The 17,965-nt window shown below is 46.1% G+C and overlaps 1 protein-coding gene across 1 annotated transcript in view; it reads right to left on the bottom strand.

The window, feature by feature from the left end:
* Window positions 1–5,656: 5,656 nt before the first annotated feature.
* Window positions 5,657–17,965, bottom strand: part of LOC134603629 (acetylgalactosaminyl-O-glycosyl-glycoprotein beta-1,3-N-acetylglucosaminyltransferase-like) — a 117,768-nt gene continuing 105,459 nt past the window's right edge. The window contains exons 2-3 of the mRNA XM_063449777.1: window positions 13,314–13,917; window positions 5,657–6,928 (exon numbers count right to left, since the gene is read on the bottom strand). Coding sequence (XP_063305847.1) covers window positions 6,486–6,928; window positions 13,314–13,917 — 1,047 coding nt within the window. The 3' untranslated portion in view covers window positions 5,657–6,485. The remainder of the gene's footprint in view (window positions 6,929–13,313; window positions 13,918–17,965) is intronic.

A 17,965-nucleotide genomic window follows, 5' to 3' on the forward strand; every position in this document is an offset into this window, starting at 1 on the left:
ACAGTGTCCTAAGAAAATAACAGTCTCAACACATGCCTGCAGTTTCGCTTTTGTAGCTTTGCATTCTGCTTGTGCCAGAAATCTCAGCAAAGAAAGAGTGTGTACTCTTTACAACATAAAAGTAAGTCATCGATATACTGCAATAAAATTACGTCATCTGCCCTTGGCCACTCTTCAAGAATCTGGGCCATAGCCATGCTGTACATAGTGGGTGAGTTTTCTGCGCCCTGGGGCAATACTGTCCAAGTGTAATGCCTGTGTTTATGTGTAAATGCAAATAAGTACTGGCTGTCGGGATGCAAGGGGCAGAGAAAAATGCATTTGCCAAGTCGATAACAGTAAATACATTAGAGGAAGGTGGTAACTGTGCCAACAAGGTGTGAGGGTTGGGAACATTAGGGGCAATGAGTTCAGTTACAGCATTAATTGCCCTTAAATCATGTACCATATGTTAGACCACAGGTTTCCCTTTCTCTTGTTTTTTCTTAATTGGGTACAATGGTGTGTTACAAGGGGAGGTGGTCTGGACAATTACCCCTGCCTGCAGTAATTCTTGCACAGATTGGGAAATAGCATCTTCTCGTGCTGGGCTTAGGGGGTATTGTTTTTGACAGGGAGGGGTGGCTCCAGGCAGGAGAATCATTTTGACTGGGGGCACAGAGAGTCTGCCTGTATCTGTCTCCCCCCATAGAGAATCAGGGACTGAGGACAAGTCAATGGCAGGTCCTGGCACATGGCTGGGCAAAGTGAGAGTTGCCAAAACATTTGAGAGGGATATCATTTGTTTGTCCTCTAAAGGCAAAGACAGTGTTACTTGTCCAGTGGCACTATATTGGATATTTGCATTAAGGTCAGACAGTATATTACTGTCTAGTAGATTAGCAGGGACATGAGGGCTGACAAGTAGTCTTGTTACAAGGGCAGTAGTGTCGTGCAGCTCCAATCTCAGTTTGTGGGTAAGGGGAATGTCACTTGGGATCCCATCCACTCCTACACATGATAAAACATATTCAGACTTCTCATACGGGAACAGATATTTTTCCTGCAACATATATCTGGCTGCCCCAGTGCCCAGTAGAAAAGGGACTATTCGGTCCCCGGGCAGAGTAACATTAATAATGGGTTAGGGTCCAGCTGAGTCAGGGATATTTAAAGCACGTAGGGACAACTGGGTTGCCAATTTCCTATTGGGGAGCGGGAGGTGATGGGAGTGGTTGGTTGTAATGGGAGTTATCATTTGAATCCTGGGGGTTTTTATTTTTAGGAGGGCACCTGCAGTTGTGTTTAATGTGTCCTTTCATGCCACAATTCCAGCAGTCTACCTGCCTTCTGTCTCCACCAGCTCTAGGGTCAGATAGTGCCATCAGAGGTGTGCTTCTCTTTCTAGTATTTAGATTGGCTTCCACTCCCATAGCCACCTTTACCAGATCACCATAGGTTAAACTTCTCCACTCAGGACTAGCATTTTGGAGACCTGTCCTTATGGGTTAAGAAGTTAATAAGCAGTCTGGTGGACGTGGTTTCAATATCTGTGTAACCTAATGCCTCCCAAGCCATCTGTAGTCTGGTGAAAAATGTTTCAACAGATTCATCTTTCCTTTGTACTATATCTCCTAATTTATTGACTAGTCTTTATTTTAGGCCATACTCTCATTGCAGTACTTGGTTTTAAACCATTCATCTGTTTGCATGTTGCTTCCTCTGAGGTTATCTTCATGGGCATCAGTATATTTAGCAATTATTCTAGCCCAAATGGGGCCAGCTTTTAGGGTGACAATCTGTTTTAAATCCATCCAAGTACACTGGTAAGTAGCTTGAATGGTGGATAGAGACTGGACTAGAGATAAGGGGGCCTTTTCTACATCTGGCAGCTGCTGTATTATTGCCAGTTCACTGGGTGTCCAAGGCTTATATTCTTCCCAGTATTGGATACCTGAGCTCGGCTGTCTCTTCTCATGGTATACGCAGTGGTGTATCCTGGTTTTGTGCTGCCCTAGGCAGGACAAAACTCAGGCCCCCCCCCCACCCCCCCAACCCTTTCCCCTGCCCCGCATTCTAAATACACACACACATTCACTGACAGAAACACATACTCACTAACAGACACTCACTCACTAACAGGCAAACACACTCTCACTCACTAACAGACAGGCACACACTAACAGACAGGCACACACTGACAGACAGACACTCACACTTATAGACACTCACACACACTAACAGACAGACACACACTAACAGACAGACACTAACAGACAGACACTAACAGACACACACACACACACTAAGAGACTGACACTAACCGACAGACACTAACAGACAGACACACACACTAAGAGACACACACTAACAGACACACACACACTAAGAGACAGACACTAACAGACAGACACTAACAGACAGACACTAAGAGACACACACTAACAGACAGACAATAACAGACAGACAGACACTAACAGACAGACACACACACACACTAAGAGACACACACTAACAAACACACACACACTAAGAGACACACACACACACTAAGAGACAGACACTAACAGACAGACACTAACAGACAGACACTAACAGACACACACTAAGAGACACACTAACATACATACACTAACAGACAGACACTAACAGACAGACACACACACTAACAGACAAACACTAACAGACACTAACAGACACACACACACTAACAGACAGACACTAACCGACAGACACTAACAGACAGACACACACACTAAGAGACACACACTAACAGACACACACAAACACTAAGAGACAGACACTAACCGACAGACACTAACACTAACAGGCAGACACTAACAGACACACACTAACAGACACACACTAACAGACAGACACTGACAGACACTAACAGACATACACTAACAGACACACACTAAGAGACAGACACACACTAAGAGACAGACACTAACAGACAGACACTAACAGACAGATACTAACAGACACACACACACACTAAGAGACACACTAACAGACAGACACTAACACACACACACACACTAGCAGACAAACACACTCACTCACTCACTCACTCACATTAACACTCACTTATTTTATTTTATTTATTTAACCCCCCCAGCCTCCTTACCTTAAGGAATGCTGGGGGGGAGGATTCTCCCTCTCCCTGGCTGCTGGGCTGGCTGCTTGGCGCTGGCAGGCGGCGCTGGCGAGGGTGCACTTTCCCCTGAGCTCTCTGCTCAGCTCCCTCGCGCGCTGCCCGCAGAGTGAGGCTGGGAGGCGGAGCCAGAATATGACGTCAAATTCCGGCTCCCAGCCTCAATCCCGCCCACGCCTAGCAGCCAGCCCATCCGGCATGTCAGTTAGCCGCAAGCGTTGCCCTGGGCGTTTGGGGGCGTCTTTTTTTGCCGCCCCCTAGAAAATGCCGCCCAAGGCAAATGCATTGTTTGCCTCGCGGCTAATACGTCCCTGGGTATACGCTCTCAACTTTGGGTATCATGGGAGTAATAAATTGTGGAGCAAATGGCCCCACTGTGGTGTCTAGGGGTTCTCTTAAGTTTGGTGGACTACCTTCTTCCTCTAATGAACCTATAGGTCTTACTGGGGTGGCTGGGGAACCATATGAAGTCCACTATGTAATATTACTGGAAAGAGAGGTTCTGATTTCTGTAAAAGGGCCATGTAACGGACCGTTTCAGCAGACAAGGGGTAAAACCGCTGTTTAGGAGATCTTCCCCTTTCAGAGATACAGGCACAGCTACTGCAGAACACCAAACTCCCGAATTGAATACAAGTGAAGGCACCAAACTCCCGAACTGCATACAAGGGAATAAGGTAGCACTCCAAACTCCCGAACCGGAACCTCACGAATAGCTGCTAGCAGACGAACAGGAAAAGCTCCCAAGCGGCTTACACTCCTGGCAATCAGTCTCTAACAGCATACAGTGAATCCCCCCAAGAACGAGACAAGGCTCCGTGTTGAGGGTCAAGCAGTGGTCTGTTTATTCAGGGCTACCTGCCCAGTATTTATGCAGGCCTCTCACCTCGTGGACACTCCTCTAGGGGACCAAATGGGAGACTGTAACAAAAGACAGGTATCAGTTTAGGACATACAGTCACAATACTTTACCACAATGCATCCTGGCTTCCTCCCTTCTGCCCTGGAGATAAATGAGAAGTAATTCAATTATCTCCCAGGACAGAGGCAACTCCATTATGCACGTGGTGAGCACAAAGCATTAAAATACTTTAAAATACACAAAGTCACATTTTATACATAAAACACAGACATGTCACATATCCCCAGATAGCTGGGATCTGAGCGCACAAAACTACCGAATAGCGCTCAGATCCTATTCACACAGTTCAATTGCCATGGAGCCAAAGTCTTTAACTACACGAATGGGCTCCATGGCATAGCTATCTGGGTTAACACATTCACATAACATAAAATACTGGATGAACCTGTGTTCGGTTCAATCGGTATGAATAAGAACCAGGAGGCGGACAGCTCAGCGGTGTTCGTGCACCTCTGGCCGCTCGGGACTTTTAAAATGGCTGCCGCCACCACGTGTTCGGTAAATGAACAAAGACCACCCTGTATTCATCAATTAAGCTGCGGTTAACCGCAGCTTCAGGGAGGTAAATTGGCGGCACAGTCCAGCTCCCAAGGTCGCTCCTTCGGCAGTTTGTTTGGTAGATAAAATCTACCAAACACTCTGGCAGAAAGGCACGAATAAGCCTTTCTGCAGGGAAAATAAAGTCTTTTAAAGTCTGGTCCATAGTCCAAAGGCAGCAGGCGGGCAACCAGGCTTCTCCAATGCAATGTGGCAAGATTGCTCTTGTCACAGGCCAATATGTGAGCTGGGGGTTTAGGGAAACCACAACTTGTACACTTTTCCTCCCCCCTAGAATTTGTCCATTTGCACTGTGGACAGATCCAATATTCTTTAAGACTAGTGGTAGTAGAACCAAGAGATGCCTGACCTGGTCTTTAGGGACCAAAGGAGTGCCCTTACCCAGGTAAGGGGGTGGGTTTACAAGATTTTTCCAAGGATCTTGCCTACTCTGGTACCCTAGAGGTCCAAAACATTGATAGTATGGTATACATTTTCTGGTGGTTTTTCTACAACCATATTTAGTTAATTAAACTGCAGTATCATGCCATTTGTGGGCGTCTTCTACTAAGTCATTATCTTCTAACCATCCTCTGTAATTTGCCATAAATTCCCACCATATATGTGGGTCTAGAGTGCCCTCTGAGGGCATGCCAGCTTTCTTAAGTAACTTCTAAATGTTCTTAACCTTTGTGATGCTTGACTATAGTCAAAGCTGTAAATCCCTCCTGAGTGCTCTGAGAGCTACCCATTTTAAAACTTGTAAGGATTAATTACTTCCTTACACAAGACAAATTGTACAAAACAGTGTATAAGACACTTAGGACCACTGCAGTGGAATGTTCACAGTCTTGTCTTCATTATTCTAAACACAGATCAGGAGGATTCTAACTCAAATTATAAAACAAATGACAAGGCAAACAATAAAAATAACTTAAAACCCACAGATATATTCCACTATCTCAAGATTCCCATAACAGCCACCTGAATATAATCATAATACCACAGAAAACAAGTTCTTTATATCAGACTTTTAAAAATCCTTACCCACCTGAACAGGGGCCTCGTAAGACCTCCGAGATCCTCTTCCTGGGTCCTAAAGGACTGGATTTGTCTGATCCCGGGTTTCACTGCACTTATTGTTATAGATCCAATATCAATCTTTGTTATATTCAGGAGAACCCAAATTGTTATTTTCAAGTGCACTTGGAGAAGCGTGAATTAGACACCAGACTCGTGTTGATTATCAAAATAAGCCTCTGACCTTTATTTTGTCAGTTGTGTTTTTATAAATTAAAAGTAAGTGCTTACGTGCAAATACTCATATAACAGTAGTAGGAAGGGAGTGAATTGGTTAAGGCAGTACAGATAAGACATAGGGATGAAAGTCATGTACATATAACAAATAAGTTCCGGGAAAGAGAAGGAACAGACTGATTTAGGAGAGACAGCTCAGGTGGGGGCTATCTGTTCCCAGAACTAGACATTGATGGTCTTAAGTGTCGTTTTAAGCATTTCCTGAGTCCAAGTTAGCCAATTTTAATCTAGGCTATCTAATATGACACCTATAAGCTTGAACCTTGGAATCAAAGTAAATTCTTTCATAATCTTGATAGATCTCCACCTATTATTGTTAACTCATCAGAAGCAATGCTCCTTTCAGTCTGTCATCAATGAGCTCATTCCTTGTGGAGTACAAATGTGAAAAATATGCTTTTCATTGTACTGATATTCTAAAATCTGTATTTCTGCCCAACTGTGCATAGAAATGTAAATAGAAAATGTTTTGATCATGTTGACATCAATGCTAATTATGTCTAAAACATGATTACGGTTTTCTTGTTACTCAGAGAGCAGCGAGCTCTCGTCCCATCCAGAAGGCGCGTGGTCTCAGTCCTTGCACTGTGCTTTCTGCACCTCATTGTATATTTTCATCATACGTTCTGGCCCAATCCCATGAACCACCAGTGCCTGCTGGTACCTGCACACGTTATAGGCCAATCCATACACATGGAACCGTTCATCGTGGCGAAAGGTTAGATTTGCTGCTAAAGCCAAGAACCCAAAATACACATCGTCCAATGGGAAAACAGGGATTTTCTTGGATGCGTCGTACAGCTTCTTCACCGAGTGCCCTGGGAACAGAAAGCCCCCCCCGGAGAGGAAGTCGGGAAATAAATGGAAAGGATAGAGATTCTCTGAAATGCGGTATTTGGTGTGACGCATAACGGCTGAATGAGGACGCAGGTAGCCGTGTGATGTGAGAGGGGAGGAGCCATGTTCCTTTATATACTTCACCACAGCATAGGGATTCACATATTCATCATCATCTCCTGAAAGAGAAGAGAAAATGATTGTTCGTATGCACTAAGAATACAAATTATAGCAGAAATCGAGTCAAAATGTTTTTCTTATTAGTCCTGTGATATAAATGTAAAATAAGAGATGAAATTAGTATGTTGTAATATAGTTTTTATTGGACTAATAGAATAAAGGAACGACAAGTTTTTTAGACATCCTCCCTTTATTTAGTCTGACAGGGTTATTCAAAGTTAGAATTCAAAGTAAATCTAAGGTCCAAATAGCAAAACTGAAAATAAGCTCTTTCATCTATGATTCCACTTTGGCTACTGTGGCATATAATTTTAAATTCACTTTGAATTCTCACTTTATAATAAGACAGAGAGGGAGGATCTCTGATGGGATAAGAGAGCGTCTCACACACAGGGATTTCTATAAGTTATAGGGTTAGTGACGTCCCCTCTGATGGGATAAGATAGCGTCTCACACACAGGGATTCCTATAAGTTATAGGGTCAGTGACGCCCCCTCTGATGGGATAAGTGAGTGTCTCACACACAGGGATTCCTATAAGTTATAGGGTCAGTGACGCCCCCTCTGATGGGATAGGAGAGTGTCTCACACACAGGGATTCCTATAAGTTATAGGGTCAGTGACACCCCCTCTGATGGGATAAGACAGCGTCTCACACACAGGGATTCCTATAAGTTATAGGGTCAGTGACGTCCCCTCTGATGGGATAAGAGAGCGGCTCACATACAGGGATTCCTATAAGTTATAGGGTCAGTGACGTCCCATCTGATGGGATAAGAGAGCGTCTCACACACAGGGATTCCTATAAGTTATAGGGTCAGTGACGTCCCCTCTGATGGGATAAGAGAGCGTCTCACACACAGGGATTCCTATAAGTTATAGGGTCAGTGACGTCCCCTCTGATGGGATAAGAGAGCGGCTCACATACAGGGATTCCTATAAGTTATAGGGTCAGTGACGTCCCATCTGATGGGATAAGAGAGCGTCTCACACACAGGGATTCCTATAAGTTATAGGGTCAGTGACGTCCCCTCTGATGGGATAAGAGAGCGTCTCACACACAGGGGTTCCTATAAGTTATAGGGTCAGTGACGTCCCCTCTGATGGGATAAGAGAGCGTCTCACACACAGAGAATCCTATAAGTTATAGGGTCAGTGACGCCCCCTCTGATGGGATAAGAGAGCGTCTCACACACAGGGATTCCTATAAGTTATAGGGTCAGTTACACCCCCTCTGATGGGATAAGAGAGCGTCTCACACACAGGGATTCCTGTAAGTTATAGGGTCAGTGACGTCCCCTCTGATGGGATAAGAGAGCGTCTCACACACAGGGATTCCTATAAGTTATAAGGTCAGTGACGCCCCCTCTGATGGGATAAGAGAGCATCTCACACACAGGGATTCCTATAAGTTATAGGGTCAGTGACGCCCCCTCTGATGGGATAAGAGAGCATCTCACACACTGGGATTCCTATAAGTTATAGGGTCAGTGACGCCCCCTCTGATGGGATAAGAGAGCGTCTCACACACAGATATTCCTATAAGTTATAGGGTCAGTGACGCTCCCTCTGATGGGAAAAGAGAGCGCCTCACACACAGGGATTCCTATAAGTTATAGGGTCAGTGACGCCCCCTCTGATGGGATAAGAGAGCGTCTCACACACAGGGATTCCTATAAGTTATAGGGACAGCGACGTCCCCTCGGATGGGATAAGAGAGCGTCCCACACACAGGGATTCCTATAAGTTATAGGGTCAGTGACGCCCCCTCTGATGGGATAAGAGAGCGTCTCACACACAGGGATTCCTATAAGTTATAGGGTCAGTGACGCCCCCTCTGATGGGATAAGATAGCGTCTCACACACAGGGATTCCTATAAGTTATAGGGACAGCGACGTCCCCTCGGATGGGATAAGAGAGCGTCTCACACACAGGGATTCCTATAAGTTTTAGGGTCAGTGACGCCCCCTCTGATGGGATAAGATAGCGTCTCACACACAGGGATTCCTATAAGTTATAGGGACAGCGACGTCCCCTCGGATGGGATAAGAGAGCGTCTCACACACAGGGATTCCTATAAGTTATGGGGTCAGTGACGCCCCCTCTGATGGGATAAGAGAGTGTCTCACACACAGGGATTCCTATAAGTTATAGGGTCAGTGACGTCCCCTCTGATGGGATAAGAGAGTGTCTCACACACAGGGATTCCTATAAGTTATAGGGTCAGTGACGTCCCCTCTGATGGGATAAGAGAGCGTCTCACACACAGGGATTCCTATAAGTTATAGGGTCAGTGACGCCCCCTCTGATGGGATAAGAGAGCGTCTCGCACACAGGGGATTCCTATAAGTTATAGGGTCAGTGACGCCCCCTCTGATGGGATAAGAGAGCATCTCACACACTGGGATTCCTATAAGTTATAGGGTCAGTGACGCCCCCTCTGATGGGATAAGAGAGCGTCTCACACACAGATATTCCTATAAGTTATAGGGTCAGTGACGCTCCCTCTGATGGGAAAAGAGAGCGCCTCACACACAGGGATTCCTATAAGTTATAGGGTCAGTGACGCCCCCTCTGATGGGATAAGAGAGCGTCTCGCACACAGGGGATTCCTATAAGTTATAGGGTCAGTGACGCCCCCTCTGATGGGATAAGAGAGCATCTCACACACTGGGATTCCTATAAGTTATAGGGTCAGTGACGCCCCCTCTGATGGGATAAGAGAGCGTCTCACACACAGATATTCCTATAAGTTATAGGGTCAGTGACGCTCCCTCTGATGGGAAAAGAGAGCGCCTCACACACAGGGATTCCTATAAGTTATAGGGTCAGTGACGCCCCCTCTGATGGGATAAGAGAGCGTCTCACACACAGGGATTCCTATAAGTTATAGGGACAGCGACGTCCCCTCGGATGGGATAAGAGAGCGTCCCACACACAGGGATTCCTATAAGTTATAGGGTCAGTGACGCCCCCTCTGATGGGATAAGAGAGCGTCTCACACACAGGGATTCCTATAAGTTATAGGGTCAGTGACGCCCCCTCTGATGGGATAAGATAGCGTCTCACACACAGGGATTCCTATAAGTTATAGGGACAGCGACGTCCCCTCGGATGGGATAAGAGAGCGTCTCACACACAGGGATTCCTATAAGTTTTAGGGTCAGTGACGCCCCCTCTGATGGGATAAGATAGCGTCTCACACACAGGGATTCCTATAAGTTATAGGGACAGCGACGTCCCCTCGGATGGGATAAGAGAGCGTCTCACACACAGGGATTCCTATAAGTTATGGGGTCAGTGACGCCCCCTCTGATGGGATAAGAGAGTGTCTCACACACAGGGATTCCTATAAGTTATAGGGTCAGTGACGTCCCCTCTGATGGGATAAGAGAGTGTCTCACACACAGGGATTCCTATAAGTTATAGGGTCAGTGACGTCCCCTCTGATGGGATAAGAGAGCGTCTCACACACAGGGATTCCTATAAGTTATAGGGTCAGTGACGCCCCCTCTGATGGGATAAGAGAGCGTCTCGCACACAGGGGATTCCTATAAGTTATAGGGTCAGTGACGTCCCCTCTGATGGGATAAGAGAGTGTCTCACACACAGGGATTCCTATAAGTTATAGGGTCAGTGACGCCCCCACTGATGGGATAAGAGGGCGTCTCACACACAGGGATTCCTATAAGTTATAGGGTCAGTGACGCCCCCTCTGTGATGGGATAAGAGAGCATCTCACACAGGGATTCCTATAAGTTATAGGGTCAGTGAGGCCCCCTCTGATGGGATAAGAGAGCGTCTCGCACACAGGGGATTCCTATAAGTTATAGGGTCAGTGACGCCCCCACTGATGGGATAAGAGAGCGTCTCACACACAGGGATTCCTATAAGTTATAGGGTCAGTGACGCCCCCTCTGTGATGGGATAAGAGAGCGTCTCACACATAGGGATTCCTATAAGTTATAGGGTCAGTGACGCCCCCTCTGATGGGATAAGAGAGCGTCTCACACACAGGGATTCCTATAAGTTATGGGGTCAGTGACGCCCCCTCTGATGGGATAAGAGAGCGTCGCACACACAGGGATTCCTATAAGTTATAGGGTCAGTGACGTCCCCTCTGATGGGATAAGAGAGTGTCTCACACACAGGGATTCCTATAAGTTATAGGGTCAGTGACGTCCCCTCTGATGGGATAAGATAGCGTCTCACACACAGGGATTCCTATAAGTTATAGGGTCAGTGACGCCCCCTCTGATGGGATAAGAGAGCGTCTCGCACACAGGGGATTCCTATAAGTTATAGGGTCAGTGACGTCCCCTCTGATGGGATAAGAGAGTGTCTCACACACAGGGATTCCTATAAGTTATAGGGTCAGTGACGCCCCCACTGATGGGATAAGAGGGCGTCTCACACACAGGGATTCCTATAAGTTATAGGGTCAGTGACGCCCCCTCTGTGATGGGATAAGAGAGCATCTCACACAGGGATTCCTATAAGTTATAGGGTCAGTGAGGCCCCCTCTGATGGGATAAGAGGGCGTCTCACACACAGGGATTCCTATAAGTTATAGGGTCAGTGACGCCCCCTCTGTGATGGGATAAGAGAGCATCTCACACAGGGATTCCTATAAGTTATAGGGACAGCGACGTCCCCTCGGATGGGATAAGAGAGCGTCTCACACACAGGGATTCCTATAAGTTATGGGGTCAGTGACGCCCCCTCTGATGGGATAAGAGAGTGTCTCACACACAGGGATTCCTATAAGTTATAGGGTCAGTGACGTCCCCTCTGATGGGATAAGAAAGTGTCTCACACACAGGGATTCCTATAAGTTATAGGGTCAGTGACGTCCCCTCTGATGGGATAAGAGAGCGTCTCACACACAGGGATTCCTATAAGTTATGGGGTCAGTGACGCCCCCTCTGATGGGATAAGAGAGCGTCGCACACACAGGGATTCCTATAAGTTATAGGGTCAGTGACGTCCCCTCTGATGGGATAAGAGAGTGTCTCACACACAGGGATTCCTATAAGTTATAGGGTCAGTGACGTCCCCTCTGATGGGATAAGATAGCGTCTCACACACAGGGATTCCTATAAGTTATAGGGTCAGTGACGCCCCCTCTGATGGGATAAGAGAGCGTCTCGCACACAGGGGATTCCTATAAGTTATAGGGTCAGTGACGTCCCCTCTGATGGGATAAGAGAGTGTCTCACACACAGGGATTCCTATAAGTTATAGGGTCAGTGACGCCCCCACTGATGGGATAAGAGGGCGTCTCACACACAGGGATTCCTATAAGTTATAGGGTCAGTGACGCCCCCTCTGTGATGGGATAAGAGAGCATCTCACACAGGGATTCCTATAAGTTATAGGGTCAGTGAGGCCCCCTCTGATGGGATAAGAGAGCGTCTCGCACACAGGGGATTCCTATAAGTTATAGGGTCAGTGACGCCCCCACTGATGGGATAAGAGAGCGTCTCACACACAGGGATTCCTATAAGTTATAGGGTCAGTGACGCCCCCTCTGTGATGGGATAAGAGAGCGTCTCACACATAGGGATTCCTATAAGTTATAGGGTCAGTGACGCCCCCTCTGATGGGATAAGAGAGCATCTCACACAGGGATTCCTATAAGTTATAGGGTCAGTGACGCCCCCTCTGATGGGATAAGAGAGCGTCTCACATACAGGGTCAGTGACGCCCTCTACTGATGGGATAAGAGAGCGTCTCGCACACAGGGATTCCTATAAGTTATAGGGTCAGTGACGCCCCCTCTGATGGGATAAGAGAGCGTCTCACACACAGGGATTCCTATAAGTTATAGGGTCAGTGACGCCCCCACTGATGGGATAAGAGAGCGTCTCACACACAGGGATTCCTATAAGTTATAGGGTCAGTGACGCCCCCTCTGTGATGGGAGAAGAGAGCATCTCACACAGGGATTCCTATAAGTTATAGGGTCAGTGAGGCCCCCTCTGATGGGATAAGAGAGCGTCTCGCACACAGGGGATTCCTATAAGTTATAGGGTCAGTGACGCCCCCACTGATGGGATAAGAGAGCGTCTCACACACAGGGATTCCTATAAGTTATAGGGTCAGTGACGCCCCCTCTGTGATGGGATAAGAGAGCGTCTCACACATAGGGATTCCTATAAGTTATAGGGTCAGTGACGCCCCCTCTGATGGGATAAGAGAGCGCCTCACATACAGGGTCAGTGACGCCCTCTTCTGATGGGATAAGAGAGCGTCTCGCACACAGGGATTCCTATAAGTTATAGGGTCAGATGCACCCACCTTAGATAAAAAAGCTCTTCAAAGATTAACACCCATTTTATATTTAGTATATATTTAAGAGTTAATATTTGGAAACTGTCAGACCTTTGAATATAAATGCCACCCAAGGGATGTGATATTGAAGCCATTCCAGGAAGCAGCGTTCCTTTAGAGAAAGGTTATTATGACTTTCAGTGAAGTTCCACTGTAGAATGTCTCCAAACTCTCGACTCTCTGACTTCATGAGTTCCATCTGTCTGGGATTGTCAGCTTGTGCTGTAAGAAAGATGGGTTTCACCCAGTACCCATTGACCTCTCTCTCTGTAGCCCATGTTTGTCTCAGCATCGCTCGTCTTGTGCTGAAGGCTGGGTGGGATTTAATAGCCAGGATTAAGAGTGGTCGAGTGGACTTCTTCTCAAATTGGCCATGTGGCGTGAGTTTAAGTGAGCACTGATAACTTTGTAGGTACGGGAATTCAGTCCAGAACTCAGAAAAGTTCAGGTTGTAAGTATAGACTCCATCAGTGAGATTCACCGTTCCCAGTTTTAGACGAGGGTGCATTCCCAGTGTCAGAAGTGAATTAAAATGTAATTTCTTATTCCAATATTTACAATTTCCATATGTTGATAGTATAGATGAAATCAATATAATACAGGTTAGCACAAAGACAATAAATAGCGTGTAGATCATCTGATGTCTCATGATATTCTGTAAAAAAATATAAAATAAATTAACTAATTAATCTAGAAAAAAATATTTTTGCAATAGTCTTTATACAAACATATTTGAAAGCAGATCATTATATAAAAATAAAGTTTGAAAAAAGACTATATATATATAGAGTTTCCTTATAAATAAACAGTATTTACCAATGAAATATTGAATTGGAAACCTGTAGAAAGAAAAGCCATGTTGATGAGTGAAATGAAGAGAGAGACAAACTTGTGATAAATTATGTCTTCTCTTGCATGTGATTCTGGAGTCAATTTTCAGTCTGACTCAAATCCAAGGACATTATGACGATACCCCTGGCGAACACCAGATGTGATCGAATAAAGTTGGTATCTGGCCGCAATGGAATGCACGGCCATTTTGTATAGAATCAGAGATGGAACGCACGGAAGTGTGTCATCATGAGAAAAGGCTTGTCTCACTACGAACAGATTACCAGCAAAGATGATCAGCTGAGAGAAGAGAAGTCAACAGATGAAACAGAGGGATAGGTTGGAAGACCATTAGACACCCAATTAAATAGAAGCTTGGAACAACACCCACTTTACCACCAATTAACTTCTGGGACTAACCATATTTAAAGGGGACTTTGGGGGGGAGACATTAGGCTTTGCTGGGCATTTTCTGTTTTAGTATATACATTTTTTATATTGGTCCCTGAGGAAGTCCTCCACGGAGGACGAAATGCATAGGACCGTTCTTTTTGTTTTTTATGTATTTATTTTAATATATGCCAATAAATAATTTTATACTTCAATATCAACTTGGAGTTCGGGAAGTTTTCTATACTCCCCCTGCCCCCCCCCCCCCCCTCCAATAACAAAACGGGAGGCTACGTGAAGGTTTTTTTATCACATCAGATTTGTGAGTGCAACCATTAAGCGTTTCCTACTAGAGGCTACGTTTTGTTCTATTTATATATTTTCGTTTAGCTGGATCCCTATATCTTGTATTTTGTTCATCTTTTATCTCAATTCTAACATTTTGCTGAACTTTGCGGGACAGGTAGTTATTTTCACATTTAATTAGAAATTTTTTCAACTAGTAGTAAGGCCAATAAACTATCTATATTGTTACATATTAATATTACAGGTTGCTATTTACTTGGTTACGCTACTTCCATTGATTAACATTATAAAACATCAACACGGATTCTCTCAGGATAATAAAAACTACCTCCATTAAGATCCCTTCACAAACATCCAGCCAAGTTTGTCTTCTGGAAAAGTTTAAACGTTACAAATCCTTTCACCTTCACTCTTCAGATACAGTCTGGGATACCAGGTTTTGGTTCCTTGATACAGTGAACTGTTAATTTAAATGCCAGGAGGGGAGTGACTCTATGTTTGCTCCCATACATTCCAGACATATCTGTGTTTATTCTGCTTATACAATGAGTAAGTAGTGATGTATTCACGAGCGAATAGTTCCCGGCGAACATAGCGTATTCGCGTTCGCCACGGCGGGCAAACACATGCGCGGTTCGATCCGCCCCCTATTCATCATCATTGACTAAACTTTGACCCTGTGCCTCACAGTCAGCAGACACATTCCAGCCAATCAGCAGCAGACCCTCCCTTCCAGACCCTCCCACCTCCTGTACAGCATCCATTTTAGATTCATTCTGAAGCTGCATTCTTAGATAGAGGAGGGAAAGTTTAGCTGCTGCTCATTTGATAGGGAAATGGATAGCTAGGCTAGGGTATTCAGTGTCCACTACAGTCCTGAAGGACTCATCTGATCTCTGCTGTAAGAACAGCACCCCAAAAAGCCCTTTTTAGGGCTAGAACATCAGGCTGCTTTTTTTTTTTGTGTGTGTAATGTAATTGCAGTTGCCTGCCTGCCAGCTTCTGTGTCAGGCTCACAGTGGATACTGTGCCCACTTGCACAGTGCCACCACTCATATCTGGTGTCACAATAGCTTGCATTTAAAAACAAAATAGATTGAATAGCAGTTAGTTGTCTGCAAGCATCTGTGTGTCAGGCCAACAGCGTGTACTCTGCCAGTGCACATTGCCACTCATATCTGCTGTCACAATAGCGTGCATTTAAAACCCAAAAACTTTTTCCACTGTTATACAATGAATAGCAGTTAGTTGTCTTCAAGCGGGTTTGTCAGGCCTACAGCGTGTACTCTGCCAACCTCTGCCAGTGCATATCTGGTCTCACAGTTGCTTGCATGCATAGTACCACTAATCCCCCAAAAAATTACAGGCAGAGGCAGGCCACCCCGCAGGTGCCGTTGTGGTCGTGGTGCTTTGATTCCCTTTTGCCCTAGAATAATGCCCAATTTTCAGAGGCCACGTACCCTGAACTTGAAAAGTTCTGAGGACATAGTTGACTGGCTAACACAGGACACCCAATCTTCTACAGCTTCCGCTCGGAACCTTGACGAACCATCCTCCTCCAGCTTAGCTTAGGGCACCTCTCAAGATACCACTCACCCGCCTGCCGCCACCACCAACAGTAGCACCACAGCCGCTTCACTTTATCTGTCAGAGGAGTTATTTACACATCCGTTTGAAGAAATGAGTGATGCGCAACCATTATTGCCAGAGGATGTAGATAACAGGGATATGTCTCAGTCAGGCAGCATTACACACATGGACATACGGTGTGATGATGATGATGTTGTACCCGCTGCTGCATCCTTTGCTGAGTTGTCAGATACAAGTGAAGCGGTTGATGATGACGATGCGTCCATGGATTTCACGTGGGTGCCCGCTCGGCAAAAAGAAGAACAGGGTTAAAGTCAGGATGGGGAGACAGAGAGGAGGAGGAGACGAGTTGGAAGCAGGGGGAGGTCGTCGCAAGGAGCTAGTGGCACAGTCAGACAGCATGCATCGGCACCCGGGGTCAGCCCGACAGCACGCCAATCAACGCATGTTGTGTCCACCACCAGAATGACGTCATTGCAGAGCTCAGCAGTGTGGCATTTTTTTTGTGTGTCTGCCTTTGACAACAGCGATGCCATTTGCAACCTGTGCCAAAAGAAACTGAGTCGTGGGAAGTCCAACACCCACCTAGGTACAACTGCTTTGCGTAGGCATATGATCGCACATCACAAACGCCAATGGGATCAACACATGAGGACAAGCAGCACACAAACTCAAAGCCGCCATCCTCCTCCTGGTCCAGCATCTTTAGCCACGTCAACCACTGCTGTCCTCCTTGCCCCCTCTCAACCATCCGCCACTCCGTCTCTCACCTTGAGCAGTTCCCGCTCATCTGCCCACAGTCAGGTGTCTGTCAAGGACATGTTTGAGCGTAAGAAGCCAATGTCAGAAAGTCACCCCCTTGCCCAGCGTCTGACAGCTGGCTTGTCTGAACTATTAGCCCGCCAGCTTTTACCATACAAGCTGGTGGAGTCTGAGGAGTTCAAAAAAGTTGCGGCTATTGGGATACCGCAGTGGAAGGTACCCGGACGAAATTTCTTTTCACAAAAGGCAATCCCCAACCTGTACTCGATTGTGCAAAAGGAAGTAATGGCATGTCTGGCACACAGTGTTGGGGCAAGGGTCCATCTGACCACTGAAACCTGGTCTGCAAAGCATGGTCAGGGCAGGTATATCACCTACACTGCGCATTGGGTAAACCTGCTGACGTCTGCCAAGCATGGAATGCGTGGCTATGCAGAGGAGTTGGTGACACCGCCACGACTTGCAGGCAGGCCTGCTGCCACCTCCTCTACTCCTCCATCCTCTTCCATAACCTCCTTGGCTGAGTCCTCTTCTGCTGCTGCGTCTTGCTTCACATCAATGGCACCCCCCCATCTTCCCAGGTACTATTCCACATCCCGGATACGGCAGTGTCACGCCGTCTTGGGTTTGACTTGCTTGAAAGCAGAGAGTCACACCGGACAAGCACTCCTGTCCGCCCTGAACGCACAGGTGGAAAAGTGTCTGATTCTGCAGCAACTGGATATCGGCAAAGTGGTTTGTGACAACGGAACAAATTTGTTGGCGGCATTGAAGTTGGGCAAGTTGACACATGTGCCGTGCATGGCACATGTGTGTAATCTGAT

The sequence above is a fragment of the Pelobates fuscus genome, chromosome 3, assembly GCF_036172605.1.
Source record: "Pelobates fuscus isolate aPelFus1 chromosome 3, aPelFus1.pri, whole genome shotgun sequence".
In the NCBI taxonomy this organism is placed as follows: Eukaryota; Metazoa; Chordata; class Amphibia; order Anura; family Pelobatidae; genus Pelobates; species Pelobates fuscus.